Consider the following 21,503-nt stretch of genomic DNA (forward strand, 5'->3'; position numbering starts at 1 on the left):
TCATTGTAGTCACATTATTGTACATGGATGGTAACAGTTCTTTAAACACAGAAACTAATGCTAAATATTGAAAGATATTTTTAAATAGTTGCAAATTAAAAATATTAAATATGATATGATCCTGAGGAGCACATAATTTTGAACAGCTTTGTGCTGCTTTAGAATGTGAAGGTAATACTTTTCCAAAATTAAAGACACCCAGCTGTTCTAATGTTTGAATGTTATGTTATTTTTAAGCAACCTTTCTACAGAATTATGTATGGAGGTAGTTTTTGGATTAAGGGAGAAAAAGGCTGAATGGTTCAAAGTAGTTAATGACTGAGGATAAGAAATCTGAGTTGTTCCAGAAAGGTACAAAGAAGCAGAATTTTTAAATTAATTAGGCAATTTGAAAATCCCCAATCAGCTGAGACACTTTGAGTGCCTCCAGAATGAGAATCTCACAGTTCTCCATTACTGGCAACGGCCAAATTTTAGTCATTTTGGATTAGCTGCTCTACAGTGTTACAAACTGTACAACCTTAGAATTGATGGGGAGTGGTTTTATTTAAATATTTGCTAATCACCAGCAAGTTTTTTTGTGTGTCATAAAGACAACAATTAGCAAATATTTCTGAGAAGCAGAATATAATTTGAGGGCTTAGTATTCTATACCTCAGACTTAATCTCTACTATACAAAAACCAGAAATTAAAGCTAAATACACTGTATGAAGCTGAAAAGCCATTAAAGCTCTATCAGACTAAGTACCCAAAAAAAGAATAAAGCTGCTTCGGGTTATAAATCTCATTGTCCATTTAAATGAGGTCTAATAATGCCTATGATATACTTTGCCTATTTTCTGAGTAATCAAGGAGTAAATTTCTGCTTCATCAGCTAAGTAACCTATTAAGTTCATGGTGATCAGTAGTGAAGGGAGAATATCCCTTTGAAACCCTCTTGGTAATTACCCCCCTGCTCTAAGAACATCTCGCCTGGGTGGCTCAATCGGTTAAGCAACTGATTTTGGCTCAGGTCATGATCTCACAGCTTGTGAGTTCAAGCCCCACAATGGGCTTTATGCTGACAGCTCAGAACCTGGAGCCTGCTTCGGATTCTGTCTGCCTCTCTCTCTGCCCCTCCCCTGCTTGTGCTCTATCTGTCTGCCTCTCCCCCTCTCTCTCCAAAAATAAATAAGCATTAAAATTTTTTTTTATTTCTAAAAAAAATTATTTATTTATTTATTTATTTATTTATTTTTATGTTTTTATTTATTTTTGAGAGAGAGAGAGAGAGAGAGCAAGCACAAGCAGGAAAGGGGCAAAGAGGGAGAGAGAGACACAGACTCTGAAGCAGACTCCAGGCTCTGAGCTTTCAGCACGGAGCCCAATGCGGGGCTCAAACCTACAAACTGTGTGATCATGACCTGAGCCGAAGTCGGATGCTTAACTGACTGAGCCACCCAGGAGCCCTCCCCACCCCCCAAAAAATTTTTTTTTAAAGTTTGAACTAATTTAGGCAATAAAGATATGGGCAGTTATTTGATTCAAACTTACATGTTGGTGTTTTTTGTTTTCCTGAAGGAGGGGCAATCCCCTTCATTTATCTCGTGAACGGTATCGGAAGCTCCATTTGGTGTGGCAACAGCACTGCATTATAGAAGAGATTGCTAGGAGCCAGGAAACTAATCAGATGTTATTTGGATTCAACTGGCAGTTATTGTGAGCTTCAACTCTGCCTTGGGACAATCACAAGTGAAGACAGCAATGAAGACTGATTGAAAATTATGGAGATCTTTCTTTCTGAGGGCTGGGGAAGGGTTGGAGGGTCTTTTGCTCCATGTCCAGATTTGCATACATTAATAAAATATTCCTTAATGGAGTATTGCTTTCAATTAGTGAAAATATGCTTAAAGGAGTAAAAGGACGACATAGGTTAATGTTTCATATTCCAGAACACTAAAAAAATTCTTCTTCACCCCAAATGTCTCACTGTGCTATTTCCAGAAAACTCATTTCCCTTCATAATCTGTCCCATTTCATGTCATTTCATTCACCTGGTAAATGAAGTCACATCAAGCAGTCATGGACATTTTTATATGTTGGTTAACTCTTCTACAGTTCTGTATTTGGTATTTCCCACACACACCCAAGTTTCGTTTAGCTGACATTGGAACACTGACAAGATTCTAATCTGTGGTAGTCTTCCTTGCAGCTCAAGAGGAATTGCAGGAACCATGCAGTATACTTCAGTTGAGAAAGTTTTCAGAAGAGTAAATTTCTTTTAAGGAATTCCCCCTAATGTGCCACTTAGTGTTTCAGCCAGAAATTAAACAGTTCTATGGACAGAGTTGCCACTTCTAAGACAAATTTCTGCCACTGTGGAAAAGCTTTTTTCCCACAGTAGACCTCAAGAAGAGTTAGGATAATGTATTCATTATTCATCCCTGACGGGCCAAAGAAAGTGTAATCCTCTCCTTTTACCACAAATAGCTTTGTTAAGTTTTGAAATTATACTTTCTATTTCCAAAGGCAAGTTTCTAAAATGAGTTCACTTATCTCTTGTTTGACTCTTAAAAACCTGAGGCAGTTCTGATATAAAACTGTCTATAGAATGAGGACAAGAAAATTCCCCCAATGAATGGAGCATGGCAGCTGTAAATTAGAACAATCAGATTTAAGCCAATTCTGTAACCTATGTCTTTGTTAAAGACAAATCCTTCGTTATCTGTGTACAATGTTTTCATAAACTCTGGTTTTATGTCTAGTACAGATAACCAAAAAAGCCATGTGATCAGTAGTCTGTGTCCTGTTATAATATGCTGTGGTTGAGCCATCTTGTTTATAAATAATAGTGCTCTCCTGAATCCGTGCATAGACTTCTTGATTTTTGGCTTTAACTTTTTATATCAAGAACTTGTGATATGAGCAGCAGATAGAAGATAAATTGAAATCTTCCATTTTAGCTTCTGTTGTCTCTGGAATAATGTTATGAATTTGAAAAGATGCATTCAAAGATCATCTGATTTTGCCTTTGGTGACTACGTCATATACGTGTGTACATGTTTTCCTGTCTTCTTTTTGCTCAGCCAAGGCAAGCAAATAAAAGTATATTTGCACAGTGATTGATGATGCACATTTGGGGTTAGATTTTTTTGGTATTTTTTATGTAAAGTGGGTTTTGCAGTAAAGGATGGGCATGAACAGGCATCAGAATCACAATCATGATTTTCTACTTGAATAATTATTATTCAGAAGGTATCAGGAAATAGATACAACTCCAGTGAGCAATCTGTAACAGTTGATGAATGAGGATCAGAAAATTCAGTATTCAGTTTGTCCAATTTGCCAGTATGATTAAGTGATAAGAACATCTCCCTTTATTTCTTAAATAATTTTTTTGGATGGATTGTCTGACTTGGTAAGTCTGAGCCAAAATAGGCAACAGGAGGTACTGACTTCTGCCCTGATTGGCCCCAATTTAGCAAAGATACACTGACTTTGTTTCTAGTCTTTTTATATTCATTTCATAAATCCTGGGCTTAAGCTCTGAGGCTGCCAGAGGGACTATCCTGTAATGGCCAGTCAGACCTTTACTGCCAAAGAACCCATTTCATATTGAGTCCCACTTTTGAGATTGATTCAGACCCCTGCACTGTAGATGAACACGTGTCTCAGTGCTGCCCCCAGCCCTAGGGATTTCTAATTATATTCAAATATGATAGTGGTCTGCCCTCATCATTGCAAATAATTTAATTATGCTTATCGAGTTTACTCACAAATGAGCAAAAAGTCACTTTATTTTCATTAGTGTAGTTATGTGGAGGAACTGGTTCAACAGGATGGCTCCAAAACTATGTTTTTCTCATGTTTTTGGTGAGGGGCTGACAGGAATTTTAATGATACAGTGAAGAAAAACGTATATCTGTATAATTAATTTATTTTGTTGATGTATGGGCTGTGAGTTCACTTTAGTGGTCATTTGTCATTTCATAACAACTATGCATTTTGGTTCACTGTGACGATGATCTATATTTAGTGACTGCGACATGTTTATACCACTGATTCAAATTCCATCCATGATGAAGTTATACAAATAATGCATATATTGATATCTTTTATTGCAAAATGTAAATTTAAAACTTGTATAATGTTCTTGTGCTTTTTGAAATAAAATATCTTATATGTGTATATTTACAAAGAAAAAAGGGACTTCTCATGTTTGGGGATTTGGGTTTGAAGTATAAAAATCTGTACCTAGAAAGGAGCTCTAGTTAAAAGTCAGCCTTCTCAGCTCAAATTCTTTAACAGACATAGGTATTTGGTGTAATGGTCTCCAAACTTTTTGACCATACATTCCATCAGTAAATATATTTTTTTAATTTTTAAAAAAATTTTAATGTTTATTTATTTTTGAGAGAAATAGAGACAGTATGAGCTGGGGAGGAGCAGAGAGGGGGGAGACACAGAATCTGAGGCAGGCTCTAGGCTCCACAGAGCCCGATATGGGGCTCATACCCACAAACCCTGATATCATGACCTGAGCTAAAGTCGGACACTCAACCGACTGAGCCACCCAGGTGCCCCCATCAGTAAATAATTTTTAAGCATGAACTGATATATAGAGAGAATTTTTTATTTTTTTAAAAATTTTTTTTCAACGTTCATTTATTTTTGAGAGAGAGAGACAGCATGAACAGGAGAAAGGCCAAGAGAGAGGGAGACACAGAATCCGAAGCAAGCTCCAGGCTCTGAGCCATCAGCACAGAGCCCAACATGGGGCTTGAACTCATAAACGGTGAGATCATGACCTGAGCCAAAGTCAGACACTTAACTGACTAAGCCACCCAGGTGCCCCTAGAGAGAATTTTTTATATTCAGTACTATACTAATGTATTAAATACATTATAAAACATTGCCCAAAAATGGAGATTTTAAAAATCAGCTGAAAAATAATTATATTTCTATTTATTTATTTATTTATTTATTTATAAATGTTTATTTTTTAATAAATTTTTTCAATGTTTATTTTTGAGAGAGAGAGAGAGAGACACACACACACATACAGAGTATGAGCAGGGGAGGAGCAGAGGGAGAGGGAGGCAGAATCTGAAGCAGGCTTCAAGCTCTGAGTTGTCAGCATAGAGCCTGACATGGAGCTTAGACTCACGAGCCATGAGATCATGACCTGAGCCAAAGTCGGACGCTTAGCCGACTGAGCCACCCAGGTGCCCCATAAATGTTTATTTATCTTTGGGAGGGAGAGCGTGAGCAGGGGACAGTCAGAGAGAGGGAGACACAGAATCCAAAGCAGCTCCAGGCTCTGAGCTGTAAGCACAGAGCCCAATACGGGACTTGAACCCAGGAACCACGAGATCATGACCTGAGTCAAAGTTGGGTGCTTAACCAACTGAGCCACCCAGGTGCCCCTAGAATATTTCTATTTAAAGATTTTCCACATGAATCTATGGATTTCATTGAGTATGTACACTCCACTGTGGACAGAGTCGTCTAGGGCAGCAGTGTCCAGGAGAACTCTGCAATGATGGAAATGTTCTCTATTTGCCCTCCACTATGGTAATTACTGTCTCCATGCAGCTATTGAACTTTTAAAATGTGGCTAGTGCAACTGAACACCAGGATTTTTAAGTTTATTTGATTTTAATTAAATTTAAATCATCATGTGTGGCTAGTGGCTACTATATTGGACAGCATTAAATCTAGTGTAATGGTTCTCAAACTTGATTGTGTTAGAATCACCTAAAGACTATTAACAAAATATAAATTTCTGGGATTTCAGCCCGGATCTTGAATCCAAATCTCCTGAGATTGAACCTTTGTAAAATCATTGTGATTTCCTTCTGTTTCTATACCATTACTCTTAAAATTTAGAGCTTTCTTTCTTTTTACTTAAGTGATTTTGGTCTAAGTACCAGAGAGCCTCAGGAAGAAAAGTAGATCAGAGAGGGAGGAAAGTGTCAAACTTGGATAGTTGTGATATTTCAGTTGGAGTTTCTGTGTATGCTTTCATTTAAGGAAAGGGTACCTGGAGTTAAAACAAAAAGTCCTTGCTTTAGTTTTAAGACTGTGCGATATTCTAGGAGGGTAATACTGGAGGCAGTGAAGGAAGGGTTTGGTTATGAAAATACAGTTGGCAGGTAGAGGTCACTAAGGAATCTTCTCCATGCTTATACTAGAGTGTCTGGGCACTACTAGGAAAAACAAATCATACAATTGTTCACAATTGTTCACAATTTACATTAAAATTTAAATTTTCTAGGGCCACCTGGGTGGCTAAGTCGGTTAAACATCAGATTCTTGATTTGGCTCAGGTTATGATCTCACGGTTTGGGAGATCAAGCCCTGTGTCAGAGCCTGCTTGGGATTCTCTCTCTCTCTCTCTCTCTCTCTCTCTCTCTCTCTCATTGCCTCTGTCTCTCTACCTCCCCTGCTTGTGCTCTGTCTCTCAAAAATAAATGAACATTTAAACATTAAAAAAAATTTAAATTTCAGTACAACAAATAAATAAATAAAATAAAAAGATACCCAGAGTTAGGTGGTATAATCACATCAACAGTACAGTTTCTGAATTTCCCCCATACTCTTCCTGAAAACCATATACACTAACCAGGATAACAAAAGAAAAACCCCAAAGTTTAACAAAACTAGGTAGCAGCAGGGCCTCTCCATGAATTTCCAAGTCTGGGCAGATACACCCAAAGCACCAATAGCAGCAAGGCTGTGTAGTGAAAGTTGTGGAAAGTGAAAGGGGAACTAAGAGTTGCAGAACTAAGAAATTGCTAATGACCCTTAAGTGGGGAGAAACATAGTCAACAGAAATCCTGGACAATCAGGACTGAGAATTGCCAGCAGAGTTAATTGAAGTCCTCACATGTTCTAAGTTGAGGGTCAGTGAAAGACTGCTGTCTTGAGAGAATCCAACAATGTGGTGGCAGTCTAAGTCCTCTGTATTCTTATAAATAACCATTAAATACTGCCTTCATTACAGAAAGAGAATCGCCCTATGGAAAACTAAAAACAAACCAGATTGAGAATGGCAGCAATACTGTGAGTAAGAGAGAGAATTCAGATTGTATGCGTGAGTGATATACAAAGTAATCTATTAGCAAAATGCTACATTTAAACATATAAGTATTAGAGAGAGTATTATCTGAGTATTTGACATTAAAAATGGAGGAGGTAACTCTGAGCTGTGAAGCTGTGAACATTTTCTTGGCCAATCTCTGCCGATATGACAAATATCTCTTGCAGAAAATCCATCTCATTTAAAAAAGAATATAACTTTCTCTGTATGGCTTATTTCACTTAGCATAACACTCTCCAGTTCCATCCAGGTTGCTACAAAAGGCCACATTTCATTCTTTCTCATTGCCAAGTAGTATTCCATTGTATATATAAACCACAATTTCTTTATCCATTCATCAGTTGATGGACATTTAGGCTCTTTCCATAATTTGGCTATTGTTGAGAGTGCTGCTGTAAACATTGGGGTACAAGTGCCATGGGGGAGGGGAAGGGAAAAAAAAGAGGTTAGAGTGGGAGAGAGCCAAAGCATAAGAGACTCTTCAAAACTGAGAACAAACTGAGGGCTGATGGGGGGTGGGAGGGAGGGGAGGGTGGTTGATGGGTATTGAGGAGGGCACCTGTTGGGATGAGCACTGGGTGATGTATGGAAACCAATTTGACAATAAATTTCATATATTAAAAAAAAAAAGTTTGACTACAAAAAAATATATATAACTCTGATTGGGGCATCATTGGGATGGCTCAGTCGGGTAAGCATCTCACTCTTGATCTCAGGGTTGTGAGTTCAAGCCCCACATTACTTAAATAATATAATTGTGATGGTTAATTTTTTAAATGTATTTATTTATTTGTTTTGAGAGAGAACAAGCAGGAAGGGGCAGAGAGAGGAGAGAGACAGAATCCCAAGCAGGCTCTGTGCTGAAAGGGCTCTATCTCACAAATGGTGAGATCATGACCTTAGCCAGAATCAAGAATCAGATGCTTGGGGCACCTGGGTGGCTCAGTTGGTTAAGCGTTGAACTTTGGCTCAGGTCATGATCTCAGTGTTCATGGGTTTGAGCCCTGTGTCGGGCTCTGTGCTGACAGCTCAGAGCCTGGAGCCTGCTTCGGATTCTGTGTCTCCCTCTCTCTTTGCCCCTCCCCCACTCATGCTCTGTCTCTCTCTGTCTCAAAAATAAATTTAAAAAAACATTAAAAAATTAAGATTAAAAAAAAAAGATCAGATGCTTAACCGACTGAGCCACCCTGGCACCACCTATGATGGTTAGTTTTTTTATATCAACTTGAGAGGCCTAAGGGATGCCTGGATAGCTGTTGCAACATAATTTCTGGATGTATCTGTGAGGGTGTTTCTGGAAAAGATTAGAGTTTGATTCAGTAGACTGAACATAGCTATCCTCACATCCTCTGGAGGTATCATCCAATCCTCCGGGGGTCCAAATGAAACAAAAAGAAGAAGAATGATTTCCCTCTCTCCCTCTCTCTCTCTTTTTAAGTTCATTCATTTTGAGAGAGAGAGAACGAACAGGGGAGTGGCAGAAAGAGAGAGGGAGAGAGAGAATCCCAGGCAGGTTCCCCATTGTCAGCACAAAGCCTGATGTGGAGCTTGATGAGGGGGCTCATTCTCATGTTCCTGTGATATGACCTAAGCCAATATCAAGAGTCAGGCTTAACAGACTGAGCCACCCAGGTGCCCCTTCCCTCTCTCTAACAGGGATAACAGGGATGTCTATCTCCGGCTCTCAGGCTTTGGAGCTCCTAGTTCTCAGGCATTTGGACTTGGATGGAATTACGCCACTAGCTTTCCCAGTTCTCCTGCTTATAGAGTGCAGATGGTGGGACTTCTAGGCCTCCATAACCACATGAGCCAATTCCTATAATAAATCCCATATATACCTCTGTCTGTGTGTGTGTGTATCTTCTGTTGACTCTGTTTCTCTAGAGAAGCCTAATATAATAAACTAGCCCCAAAGTTATTACAAGGAAAAGGAAACCAAAAATGAACTGAGCAAAACTGCAACGAGTGAGAATACAGTAGAAAATTGTGGCCCCAAAGCAGACAGAACCTGTAACCTAACAATTGAAAATGAGATATAAGAATTTTTTTAAATGATCAAAGCTTTGTCAGGACACAACTCATAAATGCAATAGAAGATCTCAAAAGTGATACAGTAAGACAACAGGAGGACATGAAACTCAAGTAGTATTAGGAAAAAATTTTGGAAAAGACTAAATTAGAATGAGTACAAGCTGAAAAATCAACCATGAAAAACACAGTAAAGAAAAATAGTAAATAGAAAAATAGAAAAAAAATAAAAGATAAAAAAACATTTGAGATAAAACAAAAGAGACAGAAGATAGGCAAGAATGATTGAATATATATTAACTACAGTTCCTGATAAAAATCAAAGAAATGGAACAGAACACAAATGGAAAACTAATTTGACAAAACTTACCCGGAAAAAAAAAAAAAAAAACCCTTGAAAATACACATTTGAAAGGAAACACTGTCAAATTCAACCCAGAGGAGTCCAACACCAAGACCTGCCCCAGTAAAGCTGTTGGATCTTAAGAACAAGAGAGACAAAATCATTTGGACATCTAGGCAAAAAAAATCCAAGTCACTCGTAAGATAAAGTCAAATTGACATTGGCATTAGACTTCTTGGAAGCAACATTTTAAATATACTCAATAAAAGGATTTTCAAGAGTTTTTATGTCCAAACTGCCCAGGTATAAAGTTCACACAAATTGTTAAAAGCAAGTTAATACTCAGGAAAATATTTTTTTCCCATGAGCCTTGATTGAGGAATTTACCAGAAAACAATTTTTGGATAATCACAAAATGGTTATAGAAGCTTTGGCATATAGTCCAAGGGTTGGGTGTTGTAAGAGTTGGGAGTAAAGAAGGAGTAAAAATGAGAGACAAAATCAGATGCTCTGATAATGTAAAACTAATACAATTAACAAAAAATGGGAGGAAAGGGTTGAATAGGTACGAAGTTAAATAAGTGAACTGACTGCATCAGTGGTATTAGCTAAAAAGATATCACTCAAAGCCGACAAATCAAAAATGAAACTTTACACAAATTGACACTAGGGATAAAACTAGTGGCTACATAGTGAGAAAGAAGAGGCCAGTAAGCAATTTTAAAATTGCTTACATGTTAGCAAAACAACAGCCAGTTTTAAAGAAAGAGTACTTAGACGGGTGCCTGGGTGGCTCAGTTGGTTAAGCAACCGACTTCAGCTCAGGTCATGATCTCACGGTTGAGGAGATTGAGCCCCAGGTCGGGCTCTGTGCTGACAGCTCACAGCCTGGAGCCTGCTTCGGATTCTGTGTCTCCCTCTCTCTCTGCCCCTCCCCCACTCATGCTCTGTCTCTCTGTCTCAAAAATAAAATAAAAACATTAAAAAAAAAAAAAAAGAGTACTTAGAACATTACATAAAGATGTTAGTATAATGTTTACAACCAGAACTACAATGCAATACTAAAAAGGAGAAAAAAGGCAAAGAAAAGAGGCTACATTGTAAAACACTGTAACAAAATTCAGAGACCAATGGATAAATGTAAATGGGCTTAATTCCCCTATTAAAAAAAAAATCAGATGAGCTAACCAATAGATTCCAGTGAAAAATAAAGAAATGAACATAATTTTTAAATGGGCAAAATATGTGGATATTTTTCCAAAGAAGATATACAAATTTCTAATCAGTACATGAGAAGATGCTCAACGACATTAGTCATTAGGGAAATGCAAGTCAAAACCACCATGAGACACCACTTCACACCCACTAGAATAGCTATTAATGAGCAAGACAGAAAATACCTGTTGGCAAGGATGTAGAGAAATTGGAACCAAATACAGGCAGGCTTCACTTTGTATGGTAATGAATTATTGTAAATATGGCCATGCAAACAAACTATGGAAAGCACTCTTAATAAACAATGGGAAAGATTGTGATTGTTCCATAGCCTTTAAAAGTTTTGGTGGAGGGGCACCTGGGTGGTTAAGCATCTGACTTGGGCTCAGATCGTGATCTCATGGTTTGTGAGTTTGAGCCCCGCATTGGGCTCTCTGCTGTTGGCACAGAGCCTGCTTCAGATCCTCTGTCTCCCTCTCTCTCTGCCCTTAGTGTGCACGCTCTCTCTCCCTCTCTCTCAAAAATAAATAAACATTAAAAAAAGTAAAAATTCTGGTAGAAACAAATTCTTATAAATGTGTGGGGAAATAAAAATAGTAAAAAACTAACATTTAGTATGATTTATAATATTGAAAACTGAAAATTAAAGTGTTTTATTTCTTTTCGAAAGACTTATCAAGAAAAAACATCAAGGGTGCTTGCTTCTTCCCTGTGTAATTTATGATACAGTGAGCATCTTTTCTACACCTTGGCAAATTGTCATTCATCTAAGTTTGAATTACTTCCAACAATGTATCCTTTGTGTTCCCAGTGTTATGAAATACTTTCAGGCATTCCTTTAATGTGAAGTTTTGTGCCAGTATCGTTTTTTTCTGGGGCGCTTGCCATAAAAACTTATTTATTTCAATAAGTTTGTCTTCACTAAGTTTCCCTGACTGCATATCTAGAGTCCCTTAAGCAACAGTAATGTCAACAATTCTGCAGTTAACTATTTCTTCTATAACTCCTATATAACTTTTATGACATTTATATTTGACCCAAATTTCACTTCCAGCATTATCACTTGAGTGTCTTTGTTGCGCTTTTATCTTTGTTGGCCAATTCCCTGTTTTGATTATCAATTTTTGTAAAACGTCACATGGGTTTATCACTGGGAGGCAAGAAGACAGCACAACGACATGCTTTGCTCTCTGTCCCTGACCTGAATGCTTTGACACAGATGTGCAATGTCCAAACAGAATTGGCCACTGACCATGACAAGCATTGTTATTTAGTAATTTGTGAAGTGAAGAGCTTGCTGCAAAATTAACACTTTATGCAATTACAATTAACATACCATCATAAGCAAAATCTGAATCATGTTGTTGAGGAACTGGTGTTAATTTCATTAAAACACGGTAACTGAAAACTTTGTATATGGGAACGATCCAAGCTGAAGACATCTTGTAACAGAGCGGCAACTTTCATAAAGCCAAAAAAAACCAAAAAACAAAAACAAAAACAAAAAAACAGGATAAATAGACACATTAATAAAAGAGACTTTAACAAACATCTCCCAAACCTAGATAAGGTAGACAAAACATTCGTAAGGATATAATAGACCCAAACAAAATTATCAGTGTGTTAGTTGGGTCTTAAGGTAAGCAGACACTGAGACAGATTGGGGAGCACAAAAGGTTTAAATTACTGCACTAATCCACTCAGTTACAACTGGGCAAGGGAGTTCCAAGAAGTGCCCAGGCAAATCATCTGAATTCCATACATAGTCCTCTCTTTATCTAACAACAGCCCTTATACTTTCTTGCTGATCCCTGCCACTTACCCCTGCCAAGATGGTGACTCCTCTTCTTGCTTGCTAGTCCCTGGTAATATGCAGTCCAAAGGCCCGAGCTGCAGCCATCGTGTATAGTCCAGCAAGATCTTTGCCATGTCCCCTGGCAAGAGCGAGCCCCTTTTAGGCACCAAGACCTTTAACTCTGAAGAGCTCAGAGTTGTAGGGATAGGAAGCATGAAGTCCTCCAGGAAGCCATTAGGAATGATGAAGGGAGCCACTGCTTGGCCCCTGAACCTCAGTTATATACTTCCTATTGGAAACACGGCACTATATAAAGGTTTCTGATTCAGTGCATACCCCGTGTTATGGAAGATGGCATGCCATCCTCACAGAGCATTGCCTCTGAGCTGATACTTGAACTACATCTTCCACAGTCCATTCCAACATTCTGTCAGACCAGCTGCTCCTGAATGATGCAGTGTGCAAAACGACCTCTATATCCCACAGTCTGGGCCCCCTCCTATACCTCCTTAGCTGTGATGTGTATTTTCTGATGGCATGATATATTGTGTGGAATTCCGTGCTAATGGAGCAGGTACTCTACAAGCCCCCAGATAGCAGTGTTACCTGAAGCTCTGTGGGCAGGAAAGGCATACTTATACCCTGAATAGATGCCCAATCATGTGAGAATGAAGCATCCCAGTGAAATCAACTTGCCACCCAGTAGCTGGTTGATCTCCTTGAAGAACAATGCCATATCAATAGAGCAATGGACTCCATTGCTGGCAGGATGGACGTTCCAAGGTGGCAGTAGCTCTAACAGTCTTGGTAAGTGGAATCCATGCTGTTGGGCCCATGCTTAACCTCCATCTCTCCAGTCGTACACCTATTGTGTCAGTTCCCAAAGGATGCTAATGTCTAAGTTGTTTGGATTACTTGCTTGTTTGGTATGTCTTCTGTAATGGACATACCATGAAGCCTTTTGGTGGGCATTAACATTTAAAGCAAAAATCTTCACACTTTGTACACATACTCATATGCCCATCCATAGTATCATACTGTGTGTACTCCTTGTGTCTAGTTTCTTTTGCCTGTGAGATTCATCCATGTTGTCTTATGTACCAGTAGTTCCTTTCTTTTATTGCTAAGCAGTATTCATCATTATATGAATACACAAAAATGTATCCCTTTTCCTGTTGATAGATATACGGATTGTTTCTAATTTGGGGCTATGATGAATAAAGCTGTTAAGAACATTATTTTTAAAATTTTTTAAAAATATTTATGTTTATTTTTGAGACAGAGAGAGACAGAACATGAGCAGGGGAGGGGCAGAGAGAGAGGGAGACACAGAATCCGAAGCAGGCTCCAGGCTCTGAGCTGTCAGCCCAGAGCCTGACGCAGGTCTCGAACTCGTCAACCATGAGATCATGACCTGAGTCAAAGTCAGACGCTCAACCTACTGAGCCACCGAGGCACCCCTGTTAAGAACATTCTTATACAAGTGTTTTGTTTTAGAGATGTAACATGCATTGATTTCTCTTGAAGACTATATGTATGTATGTATATATATATATGTATATATGTATATGTATATATATGTATGTATATATATACGTGTGTGTATATTTATAGTAAGAAATATAATGAGATATATAATGAAATACATGTGTGTGTGAACTGATCCATGTTCAACCTTTTAAGAAATTGTCAAGTATTTTGCCATCATTCCTCTTCTCCCTATTCTCAACATTTGGTATTGCTGTCTTTTCACTTGTAGCCATTCCGGTGGGTATGTAATGGTAGCTCACTCTCTCACTAATTATAACACTTTTTTTAGATGCTTTTGAGATTTACTGTGTAGACAATAAATATATTTTTTCTCTTCCCTTCCAGGATTTATACCTTATTTCTTCTCATCTCTTACTGGATAGGCTGCAATATAGAGTTGTGGTGGCTTAATAGCAAGAGTAGAAAATGATCATGAAGAGTTTTCTAAGTGCTGCTCAGGGCAATGAAGAATCACTAATATTTTTTTCATAGATGAATAATGTGGTCAAATTTGCATTTAGAAAAAGCTCTCTGGCTATGATGTGGAAAAAATAAAGATACCAGGGAAGGCCAGTTAAAAGGTTCCTGAAGTAATGTAGCTAAGAAGTGGTGACCTAATCCAGGAAAGTGGCAATTGCAATGGAGAAGAATTGATTTTTAAAAAATAAAATATGTCTGGCTCCACTTAGTCCACATCAAGTGTGATTTCAGTAAAGCAATCAATAAAAATGTGCACATATTTCAAGCCATTCTGAGATAGACTGAATTTAGGGGAAATTCATCTCCAGAAGCCACTACAAAGAACACTTTAACAAATGTTTTCAAGCTGTTAACAAAAAGAACTTGAAACAAATGAAACTATTGGGTTCAGTGTAAAATATAAAATGAAACTAATGCAATTCAATGAATGCAAGATCAGTTAGTTACTAAAACTTATTTTCTTATAAATGTGCCCCAGTCAAGGCAAGTCACAAGTTGTTTATGCCAGCTTCCAGAATTGGTGAACTAAATTGTAGCAGTAGTTGATGTGGCCCTTGATAAGCCATATAGATGAACAGAAAAAAAGTAAACCACCTCTGGTTGATACCAAAATAATTAAGATCATACCAACTTGGAAAACAGCAACATCCACAAAAGACATAAATAGGAGAGAAGGTGACAAAAGTAGAAAATCTGTGAATTATGCAAAAAGACAAAAGTAGATGACTTTTGGAGAATGTAACTCAGCTGTGACACTCACCCAAGGCCTCAATACTCCTAGACAGCTTCCTTCTACTCCTCTGCCTCCTTTGCTCTCTTGCTCTTCCTTCCTTTTGCCCTGAACCCTTCCCTCACCTCATTGCCCTAGTGGATGCCCCGCTCCCTAGAGATTTCTCCAGCTTCGAGTTCATCTCTAGGTGAAAAGTTTTCAAAATTATGTGTCCAATCCTGACCTCAGGCCAGCATTTCCAACTTTTTACCTGGCGGTGCTGCTGGACTTTACAGCTCACAGAGTCAAGTTCATCAAACTCATCCTTGGCCCCAAACCAATTCTCCTTCCTGTCTTTTACTTCTGTTAAATGTACCACCATTATCCAAGTCATGCATGACATCTAAGTTACCTTTGACTCTTCCACAGTATGTTGCTTGGCAAAGTTACCAAGTCTCATCAGTTGTTTCTTCTGATTATCTGTCCTCTGCTCTGTACTCTCACCTCTCCATTTCAGGCCCTTCTTACATCATTGCCAGAACTGTTGCAACGGCCTCCTTGCTGGTCTTCTTTCCCTAGTTTCTTCCTTTCCTGAATTAATTCTGCATATTGTCACAAATTTAATCTTCCTAAAGCACAGGTCCGGTAATACCTCTGGCTGATACAGTGGCACCTCAGTAGCACCCCAAAAATCTTCAGTGGCTCATGAAACTCAAGAGCCTCTAAAACATGGCTCTGGGTTTTTTGTTTTGCGGTTTTTGGAGTTTTCTTCCCTTTCTGTGCAACCAGCTATACTCTGGTTTTTAGCCAATTTGTAAAAATAACTTTAACAGGTACTTAAAAGTTCCCATTACATCTCTACTCCTTAAGTATGAGCTGTGGATAGTGACTTCCTTCCAAAGACTACAGTGTGAAAGGAAGAAGAAAATAATAACTTTCCAGTGGAGAAAACTGATAAATCCTAGCTCAGTCAAGTGATCAAGGTCCATATCAATAGTGATAAATCATGTTGATAGTATGTATGTTGGATATGATGTGATAAAATGGAGCTTTATGTGCTTTTCCTCCCTAAGACCCTTAACCCCAGTATAACAATTTTAAAAAATTAGACAAAATCCAAAAGAGCATCCTACAAAATACGTGACCAATACTCCTCAAAACCATCAAAACTGTCATAACTAAGGAAACCTGAAGGAAATGACATGCAAATGTAATGTGGTACCCAGATGGGATCCTAGAGCAGAAAAAATTATTAGGTAAAAACTAAAAACATCTAAATAAACTATGAACTTTAGTTAATGATAATGAATCAATATTATTTTATTAATTACACAAATGTGCCATACAAATGTGAGCTGTTAATAACAGGGAGAACTGGATGAGAGGATATTTGAGAACTCTCCATACATACTACCTTGTCAATTTTTCTGTAAATCTAAAATTATTCCAAAGAATAGCCTATTTTTTCAAATCTCATTTCCAAATAAATATTACACAATCATCAAAAATAATGAGGCAGATCTTTATGCACTAATATTGAAGAAACTCTAAGAAAATACTAATGAGAAAAGAAAGCTGCAGAACAGTCAGTGCATGAAGTGCTGCTTGCTATTTGTGTAAAGAAAAAGAATCGGTAGCTGTGTTTGCATATGGGGCAGAAAGCTACACAAGAAACCAGTAATTAGAGTAGGTGAATTGAATGGCTGGGGGTCATGCATGAGATCATGACCTGAGCCAAAGTCAGACACTTAACCGACTGAGCCACCCAGGCACCCCTGCTGTTTTAGCAGTTTTTGAATATTGAACCATGTGAATATATTCTCTATTAAACAAACAAGCACACAAACCAACCAAATCAGGGGGAGAGAAGATGGTCTGCCAAATCCTCCTCCTGACATTTTTAGCCAGAGCAGATGAGCATTTTTCTGGTCAGGAAAGAATAGGCAAGAGGCAGCTGAGAATATACCTTTCTAAGATCCTTTCAAGAGGAATCTTAGGGCAGGTATCAACACTGTGAAGCAAGAGCCGTGGAAAGGTGAGACTTGAGCAGGTCAAATTGCCCCATCCAATGGCCTCTCCTGGATACTGTCCCACCATCTTCCCTTTAAATATTGACTTTTCTCCAGGTTCCAATCTTGCCCTCTAGCCTTTTTGCTCTGTAAGCTCTTCCTTGGGGATTTCATCCATGAAAAACATTGATTCTAATTAGGGGCAGAATTAAATGACAAAAGAGAGAGAGAAATTAAACTATTTGTTGAACAGCAGCTAATATTGTCTAGAGCTCAGTTTTATGGTCTACGAGAGGGCCTCATACTTGGATGAGTTGGTATACAGTAAGTTAAAGGTATATTTGTTTATTCTTGGATTCTTGTCGTTTTTTCCTTATTGTGTGTACATGACTCTGGGCTATGTAGGCACAGTGTAAAAGTTAACAAGTTTACTCTTGCTGAGTGGGGCTTTATAATCTGGAAAAAGCCAACAGTTATTGTCCAGTGTATACAAGAGCACAAGGTCAAAGCAACAATTAGATGAGTATAAAATAAGGCTGATCTGAAATTTTTTAATGTTTATTTTGAGACAGAGAGTGAGAGAAAGAGACACATGTGAACAGGGGAGAGGCAGAGAGAGAGAGAGAGGAGGAGAGAGAATCCTAAGCAGGTTTTGCACTGTCAGCACAGAGACCAGCTTGAGACTTGATCTCACAAAGAGTGAGATCGTGGCCTGAGCCAAAATCAACATTCTGATGCTTAACCGCCTGAGCCACCCAGGCACCCCTGATTTGAACTTTTTGTTTTTGGTTGTAATTCTTAGCAAACATGACACAAACCATAGGGATTTGCAGCCAATTCTTGAAGGAATCCTAAACTTCTAACATAAAATTAATGATTGGTGCACAAATGACAAAAGCAAGAATATATCAATGAATAATATAATTAATGAAAATTAAAAGTTGCAAGAAAATTTGAGAGTGAACTCAAGTGTTACTTTTCAGGAAGTTTTTCTTAACTCTGTGGTAGGTAGAATAATGTCCCCTTCTCTCTACAAACTGTCCATGTACTAACCAGGAATGTTACCTTACATTGTGTTTGGGTCTTTGTAGATGTGATTCAGGGTGTGGACCTTGAGATGGGGAGATTATCCTGGATTATCCAGGTAGACCCAGTCTAATCACATGAGTCCTTAAAAGTGAGGGAGGTAGAAGAGCGGGTCAAAGGGATGTGCCATGATGACTTTGCCCACCGGTGCCATGACCTTGTAGATGGAAAAATGGGGCCAAAAGCCAAGGAATGTGGGCAGCCTCTTGAAGCTGAAAAAAACAAGGGATCTGATTCTCCCCTTGAGTCTCAGAAAGGAACTGAGGCCTGCTCACATCTTGATTTTAGCCTAGTGAGACCCATTTCAGATTTCTGACTTACAAAACTCTAAGATAATAAATTTGTGTTGTGTTTAGCCATTGTGTTTCTCGTAATTTGTTGTATCAGTCTAGAAAACTAATACATTCCCCTCAACCCTGGGTAGAATTGAACAATCCCTAAATTTACACACACCCGCCCCCCCACCGATCCTGTGTAGACATCTACCAGAGGCTCACTAACATGTTTGTCAAATCTTTTTTTCAAATATTCTATTGTGAATATTTTCAAACATACCTCAAAGTTGAAAGAAATTTACAGTGATCATCCATATACCACCACTTAGATTCTACCAATAATAATTTAGTATCCTTGCTTTGTCACATATCTATCTGTCCGTCCCTCTATTAATCCGTCTATACAACTTATTTTTTGGATGCATTTCAAAGTAAATTGCAGATATCAATACATATCCCCCTGTATATTTTAGCATGCATATAATTAGCTAGAATTCAATATTTGTTTACAGGCTTTTTCCTTTGGATATAAAATTGGAATGAAGTGTACAAATCATAAGTTTACTTTCACTGAGTTTTGACAAAATGCACCTGTGTAACTTAAAGCTCTGTCAAGATACAGAACATCATCATCACCTGTTTTCCCCTTGGAAGTTAATCCCTTTCCCCACCTCCACAGAGATTGCAACCACTATAGCAACCACTGTTGTAATTTTTTCTACCATAGATTAGTGTGTCCTGTTCTAGAGCTTTATATAACTGGGAGAATATAAACTATTTTCTGTAAGACTTTGTCATATAAATAGAATCATATGAACTTTTTGTGTAAGGTTTCTTTCATTCAGACTATTGCTTCCGGGATTAATCCATGTTGTTGTGTGGTCCCATTCCTTCTTATTGTTGATGAGTATTTCTTTTGTGAATATAGCACAGCTTGTTATCTATTCTCTCTTATTGACAGACACCTGCGCTTTTCCCTACTTCGGGCTATCATAAATAAAGCTGCTCCAAACATTCTTGAGTTGGTATTTTTGCAAACACATATTTTTCTCTTGGGTAGATATCTAGAAGTCAGATTGCTAAAAACAGGGTAAATGTATGTGCAGTTTTATTTTTTATTTTATTTTATTTTTTTATTTAAAAAAATTTTTTTTCAACGTTTTTTATTTATTTTTGGGACAGAGAGAGACAGAGCATGAATGGGGGAGGGGCAGAGAGAGAGGGAGACACAGAATCGGAAACAGGCTCCAGGCTCCGAGCCATCAGCCCAGAGCCTGACGCGGGGCTCGAACTCACGGACCGTGAGATCGTGACCTGGCTGAAGTCGGACGCTTAACCGACTGCACCACCCAGGCGCCCCATGTATGTGCAGTTTTAAAGAAACTTCCAGATATATTTTTTTCAATGTGGATGGACCCTTTTACATTTCAACCAGCAATATATGGGAGTTCTGGTTGCTCTATCCTCAAATGTTTGGTGCTATTAGTCTTTTTTAATTTTAGCCAAGTGGTGAATATGTTTGTTTTGTCTATTTTTCTATTGTTTTTTGTTCTCCCCCATAACCTGGATTTTTAAGAGTTTTTAATATATTCAAGATGTTATCTCTTATCCGTGAAACACATTCCAAATATTTGATTTTGGTCATTTTTACTTTATGGTGATTCATGTCATGGAAAGATATTTAAAGTTTTGTAGTAGTCTTTCAATTTGTTTTCATTACATTTGGATTCTGAGTCATAGTTTAAAAGCTTCTTCTCACCCAGGTTTAAAGAAACCCATCCATGTTTTCTTCTAGTGCTTGTATAGTTTCATTGTTGACATTTACATCTCTGATCCATATGGACTTTATTTTTGACTGTGGCCGTATTTTACTTGTATATTTTCCTTTTTAAAATTTTTTTAAAGTTTATTTATTTATTTTGAGAAAGAGAGAGAGGGAGCATAAGTGGGGGAGGAGCAGAGAAAGGGGAGAGGGAGAGAATCTCAAGCAGGCTCCACACTGTCAGTGCAGGGACCAATGTGGGGCTTGAACCCACAAACTGTGAGAACATTATCTGAGCCGAAACCAAGAGCCAGACGCTTAACCAACTGAACCACCCAGGCACCCCTATTTTTATATTTTTCAAATGGCTGTTTTTGGTCATCTGAACACAAGTTCTATAAAGATCTATCTTTGTCTCAACTCTTTGAAATGCCATTTTTATCATATATTAAACATAGTTGAGTCTATTTCCAAACTCCCTATTCCAACTAGAATTGAAGGTTTCAAAATTTTATTTTTCCAGAAATGGATTCCTTAAAAATCTGTGTGAACAAGTAAAATAAAACTTCAATTTACTTTGCAAAAAAAAAAAAAAAAAAAAAAAAAGGAGGTATAAGGATAGCATCTTTCCTCAAGAGGGTAGGCTAGAGTTCATCTTCAACTGAATCTAGTCACCAACACTTACTTGCAACCATGAATTAACCAGAGCAAGCTTATGGACACCCAATGATGGATGCAGTGCTGAGAATAGGCAAGGACCTTATTTGAATGCTGTGTATAAAGACAGACTGGCCCAGGAACCTAAAAACTCCAGTTTCTGGCTCTATATTGTTATTACAGTAAATTTAGCCGGATTTTTCTCTTTTCTCTTTCTCTTTTCTTCTGTAACCTCCACACAGGTAGAAAAAAATCACAGGGAATTTTTTTCTTTTTTTAAAAAAAATTGTAATGTCTATTTTTGAGAGAGACAGAGCGTGAGTTGGGGGAAAGGGAGTAGGGAGCAGAGAGAGAGGGAGTCACAGAATCTGAAGCAGGCTCCAGGTTCTAAGCTGTCAGCACAGAGCCTGATGCAGGACATGGACTCACAAACTGTGAGATCATGACCTGAGCCGAAGTCAGACACTTAACCCATTGAGCCACCAGGTGCTGCCCCTGTTTGTTTTCTAATAATCATCCTTCGTTATGTTTC

At 38.1% G+C, this 21,503-nt stretch overlaps 1 protein-coding gene across 1 annotated transcript in view; it reads left to right on the plus strand.

The window, feature by feature from the left end:
• The window catches only part of UBR1 (ubiquitin protein ligase E3 component n-recognin 1), a 133,268-nt gene extending 129,083 nt beyond the window's left edge, over positions 1 to 4,185 (plus strand). The window contains exon 47 of the mRNA XM_007081724.2: positions 1,562 to 4,185. Coding sequence (XP_007081786.2) covers positions 1,562 to 1,703 — 142 coding nt within the window. The 3' untranslated portion in view covers positions 1,704 to 4,185. The remainder of the gene's footprint in view (positions 1 to 1,561) is intronic.
• Positions 4,186 to 21,503: the final 17,318 nt, after the last annotated feature.

The sequence above is a fragment of the Panthera tigris genome, chromosome B3, assembly GCF_018350195.1.
Source record: "Panthera tigris isolate Pti1 chromosome B3, P.tigris_Pti1_mat1.1, whole genome shotgun sequence".
Lineage (NCBI taxonomy): Eukaryota > Metazoa > Chordata > Mammalia > Carnivora > Felidae > Panthera > Panthera tigris.